This window comes from Corvus moneduloides, chromosome 20, assembly GCF_009650955.1.
Source record: "Corvus moneduloides isolate bCorMon1 chromosome 20, bCorMon1.pri, whole genome shotgun sequence".
NCBI classification, from domain to species: Eukaryota; Metazoa; Chordata; class Aves; order Passeriformes; family Corvidae; genus Corvus; species Corvus moneduloides.
In genome coordinates this window covers 5380416-5400387 of record NC_045495.1, presented here as the reverse complement: position 1 = coordinate 5400387, position 19972 = coordinate 5380416, and the positions used below count along the sequence as shown (strand labels likewise).

The 19972-nt window shown below is 45.1% G+C and overlaps 2 protein-coding genes and 2 long non-coding RNA genes across 4 annotated transcripts; 3 read left to right on the top strand and 1 right to left on the bottom strand.

Moving 5' to 3' along the window:
• Window positions 1-987: 987 nt before the first annotated feature.
• On the bottom strand, window positions 988-3551 carry CHCHD2 (coiled-coil-helix-coiled-coil-helix domain containing 2). The gene is made up of 4 exons (XM_032129804.1): window positions 3345-3551; window positions 2520-2766; window positions 1776-1926; window positions 988-1313 (listed from the first exon to the last, which is right to left on the bottom strand). The coding sequence occupies exons 1-4, from the start codon at window positions 3392-3394 to the stop codon at window positions 1303-1305; spliced, it is 459 nt and encodes a 152-aa protein (XP_031985695.1). The 5' UTR covers window positions 3395-3551; the 3' UTR covers window positions 988-1302.
• LOC116453870 lies at window positions 1926-2650 on the top strand. The gene is made up of 2 exons (XR_004243952.1): window positions 1926-2301; window positions 2433-2650. It is a non-coding gene; the product is annotated as an uncharacterized LOC116453870 (long non-coding RNA).
• Window positions 2764-3320, top strand: LOC116453871. The gene is made up of 2 exons (XR_004243953.1): window positions 2764-2996; window positions 3150-3320. It is a non-coding gene; the product is annotated as an uncharacterized LOC116453871 (long non-coding RNA).
• A 3115-nt stretch (window positions 3552-6666) lies between the features above and the next one.
• VKORC1L1 (vitamin K epoxide reductase complex subunit 1 like 1) lies at window positions 6667-19827 on the top strand. Its single transcript, XM_032129736.1, has 3 exons — window positions 6667-6901; window positions 16781-16890; window positions 17557-19827. The coding sequence occupies exons 1-3, from the start codon at window positions 6708-6710 to the stop codon at window positions 17781-17783; spliced, it is 531 nt and encodes a 176-aa protein (XP_031985627.1). The 5' UTR covers window positions 6667-6707; the 3' UTR covers window positions 17784-19827.
• Window positions 19828-19972: the final 145 nt, after the last annotated feature.

The window sequence follows — 19972 nt, the reverse complement described above, 5'->3', positions numbered from 1 at the left end:
CGGCCGGGGCTGCCCCCGAGCACGGGACGGCTCGGCGGGGATGGGCCGCGGGACGGGCTGGGAGCAGAGAATCGTGGAATCGGGAAAGGTGGGAGAGAGCTTTAAGAGCAGCCGGTCCTAGCCACTGCCACCACTGAGCCGCTCGGTCATCACCCAGCGCCAGGTCCGGACGCCTCTTGGACACCTCCAGGGATGGTGACTCCACAACTTCTCCGGGAAACCTGTTCCAGTGCCTGACCATCCAAACAGTGAATTCGTTTTTTCTAGTATCTAACCGAATCTTAAGGCCATTTCCTCTTGTCCCAGATTGGCCCAAACCCCGCACTGGTTTTATTTCAGTTTCACCAGGACGTTGAAACACCGCAGAAATGAGACGGGAGTTTCATCAGCAGAAGCGAAGCTGCTCATGTCACCAGGACAGGCAGTTCTGCCCTCATCCCCCCTGTGTGAGGTGACTCTTCTCCATTTTGAACACTGATCTAATACTTTCATTTCTAGGAACTGCAGGCACGAGATGAAGGGCTTTAGGAACAGGCAGAACATCCAACAGCAGAACAGCACTTCAGGAAAAACAGGTCAAGCTAGGAAAGCATTTTTAACAGGAATTGCGCTTTTCAGAGCAGGGTTATTCCCCACCACACTTCCTGGTGGGGGCACAGCTTATCCAGGCTTTTCCAGTGATGTCCAGGAGGGTGTTTACTCTATCAGCCCCAAGGATTTCAGCAAGGCACGATGTGGCTGCTCCCTCCGATGGAAAAAGGAGGGTTTGCACTTTGCATCAGTAAATACTTTTTAAATAGTGATTATTATTTTCATGTAGCAGCAGTGGCTTTGTCACCTGCCTGAGCCAGGAAGGAGGGAAAGGCCACAGGACCATCCTCTCAGGGTTCAGCCCCATCACAGGATGAAAGAGCTGCAAAACACCCTGCCAAAATCAATTCTCACCTCCTCACCCTTTAAGCTCAACTCCAGCACTCAACTAAAGCAAGGGACTTCTAGAGAGAGAAGTTTATTTATAGACCACATTACACACATTCAACACAACAATCAGCAAAATCAGTTAAACCCTCGTTCGCTCATTCTGCTTTATTATTCACTCTTCCATTTTGTGCTAAATTAAATTGCGGCTGTGAAGTTGTATCACATCAGAGGCAGCTATGGCAGAAGTCAAGCCACAGGGATGAGAGTGTGAATATATGGACTAACAAGATACCAGACAGCTTTAAATTTTATTACTGAAGCTTTTTGTTTTCATTCGTAGGTCAGTTCTTGCAAGATGATCTTCAGCAGCCTCAAGCAGGCTTAGGCCAAACCTGAAAGGAAAGGAGTTCTCAGTAAGTTCTGGATCCTTGAATGGAAAGGTGGTTTTCCTTGCCATAAGACAGATTTGTCAGGGTGTTCCCCCCTTCCCTCATACATTTTCTGGGATATGCTGAGCTGCAGACATCAGCACTGGTGCACAGCCACCTCCTTCCTTCCAGGACAGGATGGTTCTGTTGTCCTTAGAGCTCTGCTAATTCCCCAAATGTGCTGCTGCCACTTTTCCAGTCATCTTCAATCCATGCACCAGCACAAAAGCATCAGGAGTTCACCCTCTCTCCACCCCATCACCTCCAGCATGAAGCCCAACAGAACAGCAGCTGCTTTACCTGACTTCAGAGCACCTTCACCACTCCCCACCCTTCACCAGATGGATCAAAACCCCAGGACATCATTCCATGACAATTTTACCAATTATCCCATGTAACAGTTGCCTGTCAGCACTGTGTACTTACCATTGGCAACCCTGCACTGCTTGAGCACCTCACTGAAGCCCTCGCACAGCTTGAGGTCAGTCTGGTTCTGAGCACACTCCAGGAATTGTTTAATCTCGTACTGGCAAGGAGCATACTGCTGCTGCTGGGCAGCCTGAGCAGCCTGGGGCTCCTGAAAAACCAAACAGCTCTGTAAGGACCCTTCCAATGAAGCCAAACCACCCCCACACTGCTTGCCGAGATGTCTTTCCTGCATTTTAGTCAAAATCTTCATGATTTTTAAATGACAAACAAGTAAAGGGCTGAAAAAGTAACTTTCCAGGAGTGGAATGCCACATTCCGAGCAGTTTTTGAAGTTACAAACACTTGAGTGTTTTGATACACTCAGGTAACTCTGAGTGTATCAAAGGTCTCACCAACCTCAGACCTGGAACATGGAAGTCTTGCCTGAATCAGAGGAATAGTACAGTAGAAAATAACACTGATATCCTGCCACCAGCACGCATCACTCTTGAATCCCTCTGAACTCTTTTTAAGATTACTCATGGTGAGTTACCTTGGAGATTCAGTCTGTAGCTACAGACTATATATGGTTTTATTTTTATATATATATATATATAGTCTATAGACTATATAAAGACTTTAAGTACCCCAGCTATGATTCATGTGGTGTTTAAGGCTCTAGCAACTCCCTCAGCCCACGTGGAACTGATCTTCCAAATCAACTGTGCCCATCAGTCGGTGTCCAGCTGTGCTTCCCCTCACCTGGTAAGTGATATCAGGCCTGGCAGCTTCGGAGCTGCCCCCTCCACTAAATCCTCCGGTGATGGCGTGCCCGATGGTGTGTCCCACGGCCGAGCCCACGGCCACCCCGGCAGCAGTGGTGGCCATCTGGGCCATCAGTCCCGGCTGCCTCGGCGCTGGGGCCGCCACGGCAGAAGGCGGAGCCGCTGCGGGGACAGAGGCCCGAGGAGCCGGCGATGGAGACGCGGCTCTCATCGGGGGTGCCCGGCTGCAATGACACAAAGAAAAACCTCACTTCATCATCATCATCATTGTCAATCCAAACCACGCCGGGCAGGAGCCACGTGGCTGCAGGGCCAGGAGTTCACCGTTCCAGCACAGAAGGTCCCGAGCTGGGAGGGACACACAGGGACCGCCAGTGCAACTCGTGGCCCCAAGGATCACGCTGGGATTACACACACCCCTGCTACACTCTGAATGCATGAACTCCGTGTTCTGGTGAGCGGCTTATGCAAGACAGGGTCAGGATTACACGCTTCTTTCCGCCTGTTTTAAAGCCTGGCCATTCCCCAGCTCGCATAGGGCTGTACTATTTGGGGAAAAATAAAATACGACCCAAAAGCGGTTGATTAACAAGGCGTTGATGTCCAGGCCCTGCAGCCGAGCAGCCACACTTCCGTCCCCCCCCAGCCGTCCAACTAACCCAAAGCCACCTCAGTTCAAACCAGCCGGGCACTGCCACCACCCCAGTGCGTCACCCGCCCGCACAATGGCGGCCAGGCCACCGCGGCCTGCGCGGGGGCGAGAGGAAGGAGAGGAAAGCAAGGGGGCTCCGGCGGCCCTCACCTGGCGGGGGGCGCCACGCGGGACGTGCGGCTGCGGCTGCCCCTGGGCATGGCGGCGGGGAGCGGAGCGGCGCAGAGGGGAGCGGGAGGAATCAGCGAGCGGCGCGGACAGAAGCGGAGGAAGCGCCGAGAGGCACGGCCCGACCCGACACCCGCCCGCCGCCTCTGAAGGTCACCGCGCGCTGCGTCACTTCCGGGACGCCGCGCGCGGGGCGGGGCTTGTGCGGAGGCCCCGCCCCCTCCGCCCGCCTGAGGCGCCGCGGTGTGAATAAATAAACACAATAAATAAACTGTAAATAAATAAACACCTACAATAAATAAACTGTAAATAAATAAGCACCTACAATAAATAAACTGTAAGTAAATAAGCACCTAAACTGCGGTTAAGCCCGCGCCTGGGGAACCATCGGTCACAATAAATAGCGATCAACCTGCGTCTGCGGCACCTTCAGCCACAATAAACCCCTAAATTGGGATAAATACGCACGTGCAGGGTTCTCGGTCGCAATAAACACTTAAATCGCGATAAACCGACTCCTTGTAGGATCCTCAGTCACAATAAACACCCAAATCGCGATAGACCCCAGTCTGTGTGGGACTTTTAGTCAAAATAAACACCTAAATCGCAATGAAAGTGTTCCAGCCTTCAGAGAAATGTTCTCTGTGGAGAAGGAGCCTCCAGAAGGCCTTCGGAATTGAGCCTTTCAGCGGAGTTTCACATTTTAGATTTCAGTCTGGGGCAGAGAGGGCTGAGGGGGGATCCCATCAGTCCATAGAAATATCTCCAAGGGGTGCCAGAGGACCATCCCAGATTCTTTTTGGTGATGCCCAGCAACAGGACGAGGAGTAATGGCCGTAAACTAAAACACGACAAGTTTCACCTCAACATGAGAAAGAACTTTACGTTGAGGAGAAAGAGCTCTGGAACCTGCAGTATCCCTCTCTGGAGACCTTCCAAACCCACCTGGATGTGTTCCTGTGCCACCTGCTCCAGGTGACCCTGCCTTGGATGATCTCCAGAAGTCCCTTCCAACCCCAACCATTCTGTGATTCTGCGATTTTCACCCCAAAAAAGAAGCAAGGGTCCCTCCTGCCCCCTCATCCCCACCCAGGGGCTGAGTCTCCTTGCTTTAGAGACACGGTCTACTTGGAGAAATGAATTTTTTAATGAATTTATTAACTCTTGTATTAATCAAGCTGTTTCTATACACAGCAGCAATAATATGGGATACCACAGTCAACAGTTGGGATAATTCATGACAAAAAAATTGCTTGTTCACAGTTTCTTCACTTACAAAGGAGGTGAAAGACCAGGCATTTCAACATCTTTTACATCAGGGGATGTAACTGTTGTGAAAGAAGTGCTAATATTGTGAGTTTATAGAGCAGAAGTACAGCTCAGAAAAGCAGTTGCTGATGTGAGAGTTATTAGGAGAGAAATATAAATGATAAATCACGTTCAGAACAGGGACATCTGCATCAGCTCACACTGCTGGTCTTGCTGCAGGAGCTCGTCTCTCAGAGCTTCTTCTCCCTGGTTCTTGGCCTCTCTCCATCTTGGCCGCTCCCCCGGTTTGGGTTTGGGGTTTTTGCGAAGCTTTATGAGTGGAGCACTCCAGACAGGCAGTAATTCACTGCAGAGCTGGCACCTTCTCCCCTGCGGTTGGCCCGGAATGCCCACAGATGGCTCCGGAGTTTGGCAGGGCAGAGCTCAGCCCCGCTCCTCCACCGCTGCTGCTTCCAGGGACACACATCGCACGTGTCCATTCGCTTTATCAAAAAGAAAAGCTGTGACTAAACCTCATCTTATTTAAGGGCCGGGCTATAAATGTGTGGGAGAGAGTGCTTTCTTTTCCTCGTGCTTTAGTACATCTGTTATTTCTTTTTTGGTCACCCTCTTCCATCTCGGTCATCTCCGCTCCTTTCCCATTGTCCCTTGTTCCCACTGAAAGCAAATCACGGCATAGAAAGCAGGAGTTATAATTTCGCTTTTCTAGAGTTCAAGCAACTCGTTTCTTAATGAGTGCTTTTCTCAATGCTTTTTAATTAATAGTTTTCAATTTTCCCTTTTCTCTTTTTTCTTTTTTTTTTTTTTCTTTTGCTGGCAGAGGGATTCTTGACGCTTGAAGTCATTTTGCCGCCGCGTCCCTCTTGGATTTGTTTTGTTTTGCAGAACAATGAGGGCAGGATGGCACTGCCGGCGGGATGAATGCTGCCATTGTGCTTTGTTCTCCTGCTTTCCTTGGGAAGACTCCAGAGCTCCCTTTTGTACCGGCTCACCCTCGCATCTGCTGATGCCCACAACGCACAAGGATTTTGGGAAGGGCAAGAGAACGAGTAGCCGGTGGCCATCCCGAAAATCAGCAATAACGGTGGTTGTGGTGATGTTTACAGCGAACAAAGATTGTTTTTTTTCCAGCTGCCATGACTTTTGTGTGGGTACACCACAGGGATTAAGTGATTCTTTAAGCACCAGGCAGGTGTCGATGCTTCTTCTGTGAAAGAGAGAAGATCCAGCCCTGATTTTGGGTTGTGTCCATTTTTATTGTGACCCAGAGTGACGGAATGCGATCTCAAATCTGGGAAACAAGCAATGAAATCCCATTGCTCAAGTGCAAGGCGTAATCTCCCGAGCCCTGGGGGAATCCATCAGCAGCTGTTCCCGAGCCAAGTGGAGCACCAGGCTGTGGTGTGCGCTAGGAAAAACAAACTTCTGATACGCGTCTTGTATCGTTTATCCAAATTGCACACCCCAGGAAATCTCGTGCTGGACTTTGGGGAGTGTAACAGGCCCTCTGCACACCAGATGGGCTCTCTGTGTCTGCAGGATGCGGGAGTTCGGCTCATTCTGTCCAAAAATCACGGAAAAACACCTGGAGAACGGGGCTGAGGCTCACATCACCTTAGCTCCGGTGAAGTGACACATCATCCCCGAGGCTCAGGTCAGCCGCTAAGATTCTTTTTTTTTTTTTTTTTCGCATTTTCCGGAACTGCCCAGTTTCTCCCGCGTCCCAGATCTGAGGGGAAAAAAAACGTGAGGAAAAGCCCATTTTCCGGCTGGAATCAGGCGGGGCGGGGGCGTGAGGGGACTCTGCCGGGCCTCCCGGCGGCCGCCAGGGGGCGCTACGCCACGCCCCTCCCCCGCCCAGGCCTGACGTGACGTTGTCGCGAGGCGCCACGTCCGGCGCGAGCGGCCGGGGGGGCGGGGCCACGGCGGGGGGGAGGGGGCTGCGGCGCGCCCGCCCGCCCGGCCAATGAGGGGCGCGCGCGCGTGCGCGGCGGGCCAATGAGGGGAGCGTGCGCGTGCGCGGGGCGGGCCGGCGCTGGGCGCGCGTCGCGGGCTGAGGCGGAGGGACGGGGCAAGATGGCGGCGCCCGTCCTGCTGCGGGTGTCGGTGCCGCGCTGGGAGCGGGTGGCGCGGTCCGCCGTGTGCGCCGCCGGCATCCTGCTCTCCCTGTACGCCTGCCACCTGGAGCGCGAAAAGGGCCGCGACAGCCACTACCAGGCCCTGTGCGACCTCAGCGAGCGGGTGCGCTGCTCCGCCGCCATCACCTCCAGGTGAGGCGCGGGTGGGAGCCGCCGCCGCCCCCGCGGGGGGAAGGGGCTGAGGGCTGCGGGAGTGGTGGGGACGGGAGCCGGAGCGCTGCCTCCGGTTCTCGGGGTGCTGGGGGCCCGGGGCGGTGCTCGAAGGGGCTGCGGGCCGGGCGGGGGCACGGAGGGGTCGGGGCAGTCTGGGGCGGGGGTCAGCGCTCCCGGTTTGGGGCAGCCCCATCGCTGCAGGGCCGCTGTGGGAGCGGGGTTTTTCGGGATCACTGCGGGCTGGAGGGTGAGGCACCCGCAATTGCTGTGTTGTAATCAATGGTAATTAGGTGGAGTGACAGGCGTTTTAGTGGTAAAGGCTCCTTAGAGTGAAGTGCTGTCGCTGTGAGAAGTGGTTATGGATAACATAAACAAGTCCAGTTGCAGGTGGTGTGCTTTGTTAGTTTTAATTGCAGTATTTGTATTGCATTTTCACTGGGATGTCTCCTGGCAGCACAGGAGATGCTTTTGTGATACAGAGGAAGTGCTTCATTCAAGGGAGGCTTGGATGCCTCTGCAGCAAAAGCCCAGTCCAAATCCTGACTTACTTTGCAGACATCCAGCCAGTTTAGCAGTTGTTTTCTAAAGGCCAAGGGCTCTTATTTCTGTTAGGAGAGTCAGTGTATAAATTTGGTTATTGAGCAAGTCTATGTATTGAATGCTTTCTTTTTTTTTTTTAAGGAGAATTTTGTTATTATCATGTTAGTGTCTTCAGCTGAATGAGTACTTGAGATTTACTTTTTCCCCCTCTCACTGCAACCTGTGCAAAAGCTGTAACAGTTTTTATAGAGGTACTTGCTGTATCATCATAACAAGGCAGTTTGAGAGAATGTTCCCATACTCTGGCTGTAAAATTGTTGAGGCAAAACATCCAGGGAACTCTTATTCTTAAAACCTCTTCTGTGCTGATAGAAGTGGGATTATGTGACAGAGATCTGTATCTCTGGCCACCTGATATTGTGATTGAGTGAAGGCTTTAACTCTGCTTTTCTGTCTGTCTCAGGTCATCTTTAGTTTGTGAAGGTGCTTGTTCATATCTCTGGTTGGGGAGTGTCCTGAAATGCAAAGTTTGGATCTAACTAGGGAGGAGACTTCAATAAACTCACCAGATAAATTAAAATGATATAAATTAAATTGTGCTTAGACTATTGAGATTAAACCACGTGAGTCTTATGAGTAATTTAACTTTGATTACACATACAGGGGTAAAAAGAGAATAACAGAGATTTAAGTATTGAGTAGCCTGGTTTTGTATAGAATTGGTCCTCCAACAGCTTTTTGATGTTGCACAGATGCTGCTGTTGTGACAGGGAACTTGATGTCACAGTTTCGACCTGTGTTTACTGAAGGCTGGGGAGAAGGAAATCACCTAAAGATATAATTGGAATTATTTCTAATTATGGAATCATGCTCAGTAATTGCAGCATTCATTAGCAATGCTGCAGCTGACACGTTGAGTAAGACCTGGAAATCCTTTACTGTAGGAATTCTATATGATAATGTGAAGAGTTAGGGATAAAATGCACTAAAATCTCCCAGCAGTTGCTAGGAGAATCATGCCTGGAGTGAAGCATTGCAAATGCCAGGAGAGCTCGTGATCATTGGAGCAGGTGGTAAAAGGAGTTTGTGGAAAAGGAACGTGCAAGTTCTGTTCAGTGAAGCCATATTTGGAGAAGAATTTGCTTTCCAGGCTGTGCAGGACACAGAGGGGGAGTTTTGCTTTAAAAGTAAGGCCGGAGGGCAAGGCATTGAACTTGGAAATAAATTAATCTTATTTTCCATGTTGCCACAGCTCCCCATCCATCATTCTCTCTCACTTTCTCCAAGTGAATGTTCTTTGTTCCCACATCTCCAAAGTTTCTCAGGAACTTGATTTCTGAAAGGAACTTTTAACCACACTTTAGATTCCACTGGGGTAGTAGAGTTTCAATCTTGTGTTCCAGCTTTTTCAGATTTAACTTTCACTTTTCTTTGCTCATTAAGCTGTCACACTGACAATCAGAAATTAATTGATTAGCTAATTATTACAGTTAACTCTGCAGAGTTAACTGGGTGAGAAACTTCTGTTTCTACCTTGGCTTTTAGATGGTTCATTGGATTGTGTGACTTTTTATTTAAGCTGGATTTGCTGATGGAATTGGAATGTTACAATCTTCACATCTTGAGTTTTGACTCCAAGAGTGGGCTGAACTTTAAAAAGCACTTAATGCTGGTAGGATTAATTTTAAATGCATAGAATAATTAGAATAAATCCATTTATTCCTTCCTGAGCTGACTTTCTGGTATTTTGGGTGGAGTTTTTTTCACCAGCTGTTGGTATTTCCAAGTCTTGCTTTTAAGCCAGATCTGGGATTGGCACAAAAAGAAGAACAGAAATGTAAAGACTGCCAGCATGCAGAGGGAGGAGCACAGAAAATCTCCTATCAGAGCCTGACTCATGCAGAAGATTATGTTGGAGAGATACCTTCCCAGTATCCCTTACCCAAAACATGAATGGTCAGCATATTTCAAGTTTTTATCAAGGAGAAAGTTCATGAAATAGTTTAAAAATAAAAACTGTTAAGGAGTGGCTAATAAGGGCAGGTGTTAGGGCAATACCTAACATTTCCTTTGGCAGTGGCTGCATTTATTTGAAATTAATTGCTGTCTTATATTTGAGAATAATTAAGTGGCAAGAATGGCTTTATTTATAATGAAACAGACTAATAGCAGTTCCTGAAAAATATTTTTGGTCTTGCTGTAGTTTCACAGAGGGAATTAAAGTAATAAAACACATTTCAAGTCATACAGGTCATGCTACAGCTTGAAATAAAATGTGACCTTTAAGTAGTAATGCAGAGACCCAGAGCCTTTGGCTTTGGTCTTTTGCATGCTCTGAGAGCTTTTGGGGTCTTCTAGTACATTTCTGCTTTCTGTCTTGGTGAATTGGAGGTTCCTGCAGGGCAAATTAGTGGTTTTGAAGGAGGTTTTGTAGCCTGGCATGCATTAATTGATGCTGTACCCACTGTGACAGAGCCTCAAGACAGCAGCACAGACGAGCAAAGGGCACGTGTCGTGTATATCTGTAGCAATATTTGCAGCTGCGTCAGTGAAGAGGTTTGGCAATAGTCAATATTGATCTTTAGCTGATTGTTGAAGTAGTTCTAGAGTCAAAATAGCATTTTGAGAATCTGGATGGAATTGATATTTTAGGAATTCCCTGTTGTGAACTTTATGCTCATGGGCAAGGTCTTGGATTGGTGTCTTGTGTTTGAGGCACTCTGAAAAGTTCTGAAGAAGTCTGATGTGACAGAATGGTTTGGGTTGGAAGGGACCTTCAAGTTCATCTTGTTCCAGCTCCCGTGCCATGGGCAGGGACACCTTCCTAAAGACCAAGCTGCCTGTCCACCTTGTGTTTTCTAGTGGATGCACCAAAATACTCACCTGGTAGTTCCTGAAAATGCCTGTTACATTTGGTGTGTGTTGTGGGCAGGTCTGAAAGGGTGGCCTGTGACAGGTGTAGCATTATTGTGTGGTTCTGCTCACATTCAGAAATCACTTTAAACAGTGAATTTACACCTCTCGTGTTCTGTTTGCTTGCTTTGCCGTCAGAGCTGTGGAGATTGTGCTGGTGTAGAGCTCATTCCTCTGCAGAGTGAGTGTGAATTGCTCTAAGTACTGCGGGTAAAACTGCCCCGTGCTGGTTTTTCACAGAGCACACCTTGCTAGAACTGTTCTGGTGCATCTTTATCAAGTTGACAAGAACAACCCCATTGTCCAAGGAAATGGCACATGGAGAAAACTTCCCAGACCTCCCTAACCTGATGTTTAACCAGGTTCCCACTGAGCTCTGTTGTGGAGCAGTTCTGTAAACTTGTCTGTCAAGTTTGCTTAATTCCAGGTGAAGAACACTATGTAGCAGTTATCATTTATATTAATAATAATAAATTCCTGATATCCCAGGATTTTTTTTATTGCTGTACCTGCAGATAAATATTCAGATATGTTTGAGGTTTTCAGCTGCCAGTGTTAGTGACTGATACAAGGTGTTAGGAGGTGTAACAGGGCTTCTTCAGTGATTCCGGATTCACTGGGTTTGCTGTCTGAGGGAAGCTTGGAAGATCTCTGGTTTGGAATTGGGCAGGGAGAAATTGGAGGAGACAAATTCAGCGCCACAGGGGAAGGGAGGGAGACCCACAGTCACTCCTCTGCTGAAGGGAAACCCTGCCCTGGGAACCAAGGTTCTCTGTCCCTTGTCCCCAGCTGGGCTGGCACTGTGCAAACAGGAGCCAGGACTGGCACAGCATGGGGAGGCAGGGAGCAGAGGCTTAGGGTGTGGGCAGGGAGGATTCAGAGCTTATTCCATGTGCAGCAGAGGGAAGGTGTTTCAGGAATGCTGGTAGAAACCAGCTTTGAGTTTTAAAGTTGCTCTTAAAGCGGCAGAAGCTGATAACTCAAGTGGGTTTTTTTTCCCCATCTTTCTAGTAGAAATTGGATGATTTAATACTGGTACAACCCTTAGTGACTGAGGCACATCTTTTACAATACACAGCAGTGCCCTTGCTATGGGAATCTTATTTTCCATCCTTACAGTGCTCACACAAACATGTTTATTTTTGCTTTTCATATATATATAATTTCCAGCTTGTCTGGAATTTTTAATAGGGCTAAGAATTCTTTTGCCTGGTGCAAAGTAAATTTAACAAAGTGCCTTTAATTCAAACTTGGGCTTCCTTTATGGTAGCTTAATAGAAAAGATTATGTAGAAGGAATCAGTGCTGTTGGCTTGTAGCTTGAATAGCCAGTGCCTCTGTAAATGCTGCTATGAAATAATTATCCACTGTCTGCTTAAGATTTTGCTGATCTAGACACAGATTTTTCACAGACTGTTTCTGAAGTAGAGCTGGAGGATATATAGAACAAAATCTCATTTGGTTATGCTAAATACTGCTGATAGATTTCAACGTGAAATTAAGTGTATCAACATTTTGGAGCACTCCTGGCAGATTTACAAATGGCAATTTTTAATCTTCTTTCTTGTGGCTTCTAATTGAAGGCTTTTACTTCATTTATTAAAACTGTTTGAATGGCCTTGAAACCATCAATTAGGTTTAATCCAAAATCCTCTATTGAAGCTGGAAAGAAGTTGCAACCAAAGTTTCTTAACATGCTCCAGACCCTTTGACCTTTATATGAGCTTTTCACTGAAAGCAGGGTGTGAGCTCTGCTCCCCTCTGAGAACTTTCACTCTGGTCCAGAACTTATCTCAGGAGTCCAGTGGTGCTTAAGGAAATGTGCACATCACTTGTCAAGTGAAGCCTTTTTTTTCTTTTTAGAAAATCAGATTTATTGTTTCCTTGGGGTTACAAAGTGGTAAGGGGTTCTTGCTGTTGATAACAAAATAATGCTCATGGGATGATAAATAATCCTGAAATGAGAGGCTTTTAGTAACCTCCTGCTACCCAAAAAAACCCCTTAACTTGAGTTCTTTTCTTGCAGTTTTCTGAGTACAGAATTTTTAAAATTGTTTGCCCTTTTCATTGCACCAAACCCAACACCTGAGAGAGAGAATTGTGTTGGCAAAGCTGCTGCTGCACAAATGCAGAGATGTTGGATCAGACATGCCTTGGAATAATCTGGTTCCCTGAAGGATTTGATTGAATTTTCTAACATTCCTTAAGGACACTGGAATGTGACCTGGGAATTGTGTGCTTTGTTCAAGGCATCTGCTGCTGGGCCTGCCCTCATCCAGTACAGTTCTTTCCATGTTCAAATGAATTTCCAGGTGTTAGTTCAGTTCTGGGCATAAAAACTAAGGGGGTTACCAGGTGAAATTGAGGGGATGTGGTTCTGGTCATCACCAGGGGTGGTTGTTGAGGTCAAAAGTGCTCACAAAGCATCTGGTCCATCCTGGAAGGCTTCAGGAGTGGCTGCCAAGTGTTGGTGCAGGTGAAACCCCAGTTCAGAAGTTTAAGCTGATCCTTAGTGGGAGGCCAAGGAAAGCATCTCGGGGAATGATGTCTATGGCAAAACTGTTTAAAACATCTGCAGGTAACTGTCAGAGCTGGGGCTTGGCTACAAAACACTCCAGCATTTCTTACCGGGACTGCATGGGACACTAATCCAGCTCCTGGCTAAATAGACACTTTTTGTTTTGTTTGTTTGACTTGGTGTGTTTGGCAGGCTTGGAATTCTGCTGCTTTTTGAGCCAATGCTGATAACTCATAGCTTTTAACTTGTTAAACTGGAAGGTTGTTTGCTTGTCTTCTAAAATACCTGAGATGCTGGGGGACTAAATGAGGTTCTTGGGTTCCCTTTTAGTATTTTCTCTGCTAAATTATGCTAAAATGTTTCAAGTGTGTCCCCTAATATGCTGCTCTGGAACACAGAGGATGTTCATAATTGTGCAAAAGAGTTTTAAATTATTTAAAAGTGCAAGATTTTATTGAAGGTCTGTCACTTGTGGATTACAGTGACCTCAGTTCTTTTATTCTTCCTGTTAAGAAGTAGCAATTGCACACAAATACTGCTTTAAACTTCTAAAAATGCAACAGTGCTGAGCTTTGAGAAGTACCTCAAACCAAAAGGGGCATTGTTTAGAGGGTGGATAATAACTTAAAATAAGATAGTGCACATTGGACTGAAAGTCACTGTAGTGCTCCATTTTAGATGTTGGGAAAGTAGATGAAACACTTTATTTCTTGAATCATTATTTAACTTTTTAAAGAACATTCAGAGTTGTACATGCAGATAGGGAGGGAAATTAAGTTACAAAGATGTCTTAAAGGTCTGTTCCTTGTAGTTAGTTCAGATTGCTTTTTATTTTTTAATAGGAGTGAAACTTGGGTGTGGTGAAAGTGGGTTTGGCTCGTATGTTTGTCAGAGTGCTCTGAGTCACCTCGAGTGACTTCGACCTGGATCTCAGCGCGGAACTCCTGATCCTCAGGGATGGGAGCCACCAGTCAGTACCGGGAAAAACTTGGTGAAATTGGGCTGTGCTTTTATCTTGCTGTGCAAGCAGCTCTGTAATTACTGCAGGTCGTTTTGTTTAGCATTCTGTATCCAAAAAAAAATTGATGCGAGTTAATAACACTTCTTGTAAATTAGGTTTTTTTGTAAAAGGCAGATTACATGAAAGACTTCTGTGTTTATTTTTTGAAGCTTATCGTGCTGTTGGGACTTTATTCTTGCTATTTGTTTGCCATATTATTTTAGACTTTCAAAGTTCTCATAAATCAGGCAATTCACACCTGAGTTGGGTGTGAAAAGGAACATTATCTACTCACTGTTTATCCTTCCTCCACTTGCAAAAGTTCCTGGTTCATTGTGGGTTTTACAACCTTAATAAAATTAGGACACGATTTAGACTTTTCAGTAGGGAAATGAGATGGGAAAGGGAGTATACAAAGTAAATATATCAAGTTTAAATACTTTGCTTTTCAGTTTGATGCAGAACACTTGCTCCCACTCCAAACCTTATAAGGCTGGGGAAAAGTGCTCCATGTTAAACCCCAAGCTGCTTAGCTGTCTCCAAGTGTGTGGAATAAGATGTGAGATTAGACCTGGACTGCATGGGCTGAAATTTAATACTTGATGTCCTCAAAGCTGCTACAAGGCCAACAAGACACTTAATGAACTCTTGCATGTGGAAAAAGCTTTCCCTGTGCTCTGACCTTGCAGCTCTGCACAGATCACTCCGGGACTCTGACTCTCAGGAAGGGCTGGAACTCATTATCCTTCCACCAGCAACATTTTATTCTCTTGCAGAATAACTGCAGGGTCAGCTTCTGTAAAAGGAAATTTCTGATATTTTAAGCTCGAGTTTGCTCTCAGACACCACAGGATGTGCTGAGCATCAGAGGTGAGAGCACTCACACAGGGGAGGGATTCAGCATCCCGCAGTTATTTGGAGTTAGGATGATGCTGAACCTTTGCACAGTTTGGGTTGTGCAGGAAAGCCTGAGTGTGTTCAAATCACTTTAATGTCACCCTGCAAAGAATTCTCACTTGGAGACCAGAACAAGAAACTGAACCTGTGGATGGCAAGCTGAAGCATCTGTAAATGTAGTAATACAGAAAAATAAATATAGACTATTAAATGTAAAAATGATAATTCCTTTAATATATCTGTGTGGCTCTTTAATTTGGCCTTTGCAAATTGGACAGCACAAGACAATTGTTGCATGTGCTGTGACCATCTTATCAAACGAAGGCTAAAAAATTAACAGTTCTCACTTAAAATCCAGATAGCATTCAAGGTGTGGGAGGAAAATTTGTCATAACTGAGATTCTTTGTAATTCTTTGTAATCCCATAGCCTCAGAGATGTCCTGGGATGAGAGCAGGGAGCCAGGCAGTTCTGCACTGCTCTTCCCTGCAACTCCATGTCTGGCAGCTCTGGGATGCTGAGACTCTGTCCCTCGGAAAAGCACTGTCTGTGCTGCCTTGAAGCTTAATTTTGTCACAGAAGTTCCACTTTTAAAAGATTTGAGACCAAACTAGCTGAAAGTATGTTTAATTTTTGACTGTTTATACAGTAAATCTGCTTTCTAGGAATTGGGACCTGCTGGGTTTCTTGGGGAGAAGAGCACAAGAGTATTAATAGTGAATTCAGACTTAGTCTGCAATTAAAATTATGAGTTTAAATGCGTTTAGCACAGATGGCTGTGAGACTAGAAAGTATTTTGGAGATGATATTAAATTGTCCTTATTGCAGTACCTCTTTCTGTGAGAAGACTGCTTGTGATGTGGTGGTGGCAGGTCCCAGGTGTAGTGAGTTACATCAGCAACCTTCCTGCCACGTGCAGGGACAAACCTGAGCAGTATCTTGGTCCAGCAGGGCCACTGCCTCTAGGACAAGAAACTTCCTGAAAACTGCATTTTCCTTGGAGTTTTCTGCTGCAGCAGAATGAGGAATGGCACCTTTTTTACCTTGCTCAGTTAACCTGGTTAATGTGAAGCAATTGTGTGGTGCTTGGCTTGGTGCTCCAAAAATCTGCTGGCAGATATTCCAATGTGCTCTTGTGAGTTAAATTACCTGTTAATTGGAGTAGTAAAATAACTTCATCTTTTCAAGTAACACTAATAAATAGGGTCGTCACTTTGCTTTTACAAATAATGGCATGATCTGCCTTGGGGCATCGAATTAATGGTTTCTGGCACAAATACATTTGCTAATTTAATCTTTCATCCTCCGTCCTGCAGCAGCAGTTTTGTAGGGCTTGTGCTGCTTTCTGCCTTATCACTAGAAAGTTGAAAGTCACTTTGTGGTGGATTCAGGTGTTGGTTCAAAGTGTCACAGTGTGCAAGAGCTCCAACAAACGAGGGCTGGGGATCTTGTGATGGTGCCATCCTCAGCTTGTGTGCTTGACAGATTTGGGTTCCTCCTGACCTGTTAGACTGAGGAGCAGCTGAGATACAAATTTATGTCCTGATTCTCCTGCTCTGATCCAGCGAGGTGAGCTCTGGCAGAGCTGGAACAAATCCTTACCACTTGTACCATCTTCCCTTGGCTTTGTAGTGACCTTGTGTCCAATTTACTGTGATGCAGAGAGCTGCTAAAGCTGTCAGTGGGGGAAGGAGGTGTTGATTTGACAAAACAGCTCCAAACTACAGCCCTGGGAAGCAGAGGTGCTGTTCAGTGAAATTGCAGCTGTGTGAACTCGGTAGTTCTTGGTGCGTCAAACAGCTTTATTCAGCAAGGTGTGGGATAAAGCTGTGCCCAGTGCTCCCCCTGTTGCAAGCTGCTTGGTTTTCCAGAATTCCACACAGCTCATGGCAGGATGCGTGTCCTTTGCTTTTCCCAGCAGCTCTGAACTGAAAATCTTGAGTAAAACAATAGGTGCCCAAATAAGAGTTAATGAGTTTCCCTGTTTTACAGATGGGGTCGAGGATTCGGTCTCTTGGGTTCCATCTTTGGAAAGGACAGTGCAATAAATCAGTCAAACAGTGTTTTTGGCCTCGTGTTTTATATACTACAAATGCTACTTGGTAAGTATTCTTTCACTTCAGAGCCTAAAGTATAAAGCAGGGCTGTGGTGATGAAGGAGGAGAGCAATATGCATTGCACAATCTGCAAGAAAGCAGATAAATGCTTCCAATTTTATATCTTGGGGTTTTTTAGCACCACTCTAATGATACATGAGTCCAAAGGGCTTAAAAACCCAACTGATATCAAGAGTAATTGCATTTTCTCCTGATATGCTATTAATAATACCAGTGTGAAGACAGTTTCTGTGCTGGTATTTTCACTCCAGTATATTTGGCATTGGATTGCATGGTGGAAAAGAGAGGGAATAAAAATGGAATGAGCAGGTTTTGCAGGAGTAATGGAGAGAGCAGGCAAAAAAGTGCATGAAATGTAATGTATATCTATTTATTGGTAACTCTCTGGTTTGCTATAAAGTTGTTAATCTCGACAGAAATAACTTGACCAATAATTTTCCTATAACTCAGGAATATGAGGATGGTTCATACTACACACACTCCTTATCACAGGGCTGTCAGACAGAGCTTTAGATGCTCCCCTCCAAATATCCACTTCTCAACTGTGGTGTTTTAAACAGAGTTCTGTGTAACTGTTGCTGAGTGGCTGAGTTTGAATTCAGTTTTGCTCTGTGTGGAGAGGCATGAGTAACTTTCTCTCTCTTGTTGCAGGTATGACAGCAAGTGCAGTAGCAGCTCTAATCCTCATGACATCCTCCATAGTGTCTGTAGTAGGGTCACTGTACTTGGCATACATTCTGTACTTCGTGCTGAAGGAATTTTGCATTGTCTGCGTGCTCACATATTTGCTGAACTTCATTCTCTTTATCATCAACTACAAACGACTAGTTTATTTGAACGAGGCCTGGAAGAGGCAACTCCAACCCAAACAGGAATAACCCCTGTTGGAACTTTTGACTGACAGTCTGAAGACCCAACTTCCATTAAGTTTATTTTGCAGTAATTTTTTTATTCTCCATATCAGACACTTCCACCTCCCCCCCACCCCCCCCCGAGAATCATAACGGAAATTTTGAATTATAAATTTCAAGGGGCCCCCAGATAATTTCTCTGTGCTAATCTTCAGTTTAAATGTGGTTATGAAAGAAAGCTCTATAACAATCAAAGACAAGCTTTAACTTTACTTTGAAGGAGTTTTAGCCACAGCAAAACCTAGACTCTCTCTCTCTCTCTCTTCCCCTTCCACTTGTGAAGTGGGTAACACTTGCTATAAAATATCCTGTATATAAATTCAGGTATAACAAGATGTGATCATGAAATGAAATACTCTAGACTAGCATCACCATATTTAATGTTGCCATGTTTACAGTATGTGTATTTTTTTTTTCTTTTTTTCTTTTTTTTCTTTTTTCTTTTTTTTTAGCTGATGGACTTAGATTTGACTAGGACTTATGCTGTAAATAAAATTAGAACTCTTGGTTTCATCCCTGGAGAACTCACTGTCCCATGGGTTTGGTTAGGAGCTGTCAGAGGGTTCAGCTCGGAGTCGACTGACACGAGGGAAGAAGTGACCTCTAAAGAACATGGAGTTGCTGCTCTCACTGTTGTGCTTTCACAAGAATGATGCTTGGGGTTGGTTCCATTTTTTCTTGGTTTTTTTTTTCCTTTTTTTTTTTTTTTTTTTTTTTTTTTTTTTTTTGTCTCCAGTAACAAAAATGGAATTAAAGCTGAAACCTGAAGTATGTTGATTAAACGACAACCTCATTAATTTCTGTACAGAACGAAAATAGCTTCATGTGGTCAATGAAAAGCTGATTTGCAGGTTGGGGGTTGGTGTATTAAGTGTTCTTTGAAAGGACTCCATTTCCATGCAGAGCTGTTTCATTTTAAGCTGTGGTCAGCCAGCCAGTGTTACTAATGTTTGATGTTCTATGAATGCTGCAGTAATTGCAATTTGCAGTGGAAACCACTGAGTGAGCAGGATAACCAAGCAGTGCACTGAAAAAGCAGTTCCTTAATTGATCTTGGTCAGGATCTTTGGTTTGTGCTATATTGGGAAATGAACTTTAGGCCTGACACACACACATAAGATCTCTTGGAAGGGCAACCTGTTTAATGGGATAAGTAAGTCAATGTGCTCCTGAAAATGAAATGTGATATAGTGCTATCATTGCTCTTTCTAAGAACTAATTGGGGGGGGAAAAAATTAAATTGCAGATTTAAACAAAAGGAACAAAATTGTACATGTTGTTTCTGCACTCAGTATTCTAAGGCTGAATGTTAAAAGTGCCTTCTGTCTTCAAATCTTAAACCAAATACTTTGTGTTGAACTTGGCAGGCAGAAGTGTCCTTGCTTTAAAAATGAACAAACAAAATTCCCAGCAAACTTGCTGGGGATAGAAGAGTATTAAGAGATCTGGTTTTAGTTTTTAGACTGAGGAGTGGTAGCAGTATTGTTTTCAGTTTAATTTAAAAGGTCGATGTGATTTGGAAAATGAAATACTTGTGTTTCAGACTGTGTGACACTGAGATGTGTGGGTTCAGCTACTTTCTGTAATTGGTGCTGTGCTGCTTCTTGCCCTTGTCAGTTCGAAATATGAAGAATTCCAACTGCATACCCATTTATTTAAAGAACTAATTTAACTACTTTTAGCATTTTCTTTCTCAAACATGAATGTCAGAGAGACACTTCCATTGTAAGTGGATTTTAAACACTAAGGAGAAACTCGACTGTGAAACGAGCAGTGTTTCTGTTGAGCAAAGCGAGTTTTGAGATTGAATTCACAAAAACAATATTTCAATTACTACTGAAGCAATTCTCTGGTTTGTACCAAGGATGTAGGTGGAAACTGCTTTTCTGTATAGAGTTCTGTGGTATGAGTAACATCTGTTGCATGTAACACTAAATGATTTGTCCCTCGTCTGACAGTTTTAGCCAACAATTCATTAAATGAGTTTTGTATTGACGAGAGTATAGTTAAAGCTTGTCTTGCTGTTTAGTTCTGTCTCTCAAATGCCTTCTGCTTTGATATCAAGGGGAATGAATGATGTTGAATTGGTCCCTCGAGGCTTGGCTTTGTTCTCTCCCAAGCCTTGAGGCAGTATCAGTGTTTAATGTGTTGTATAG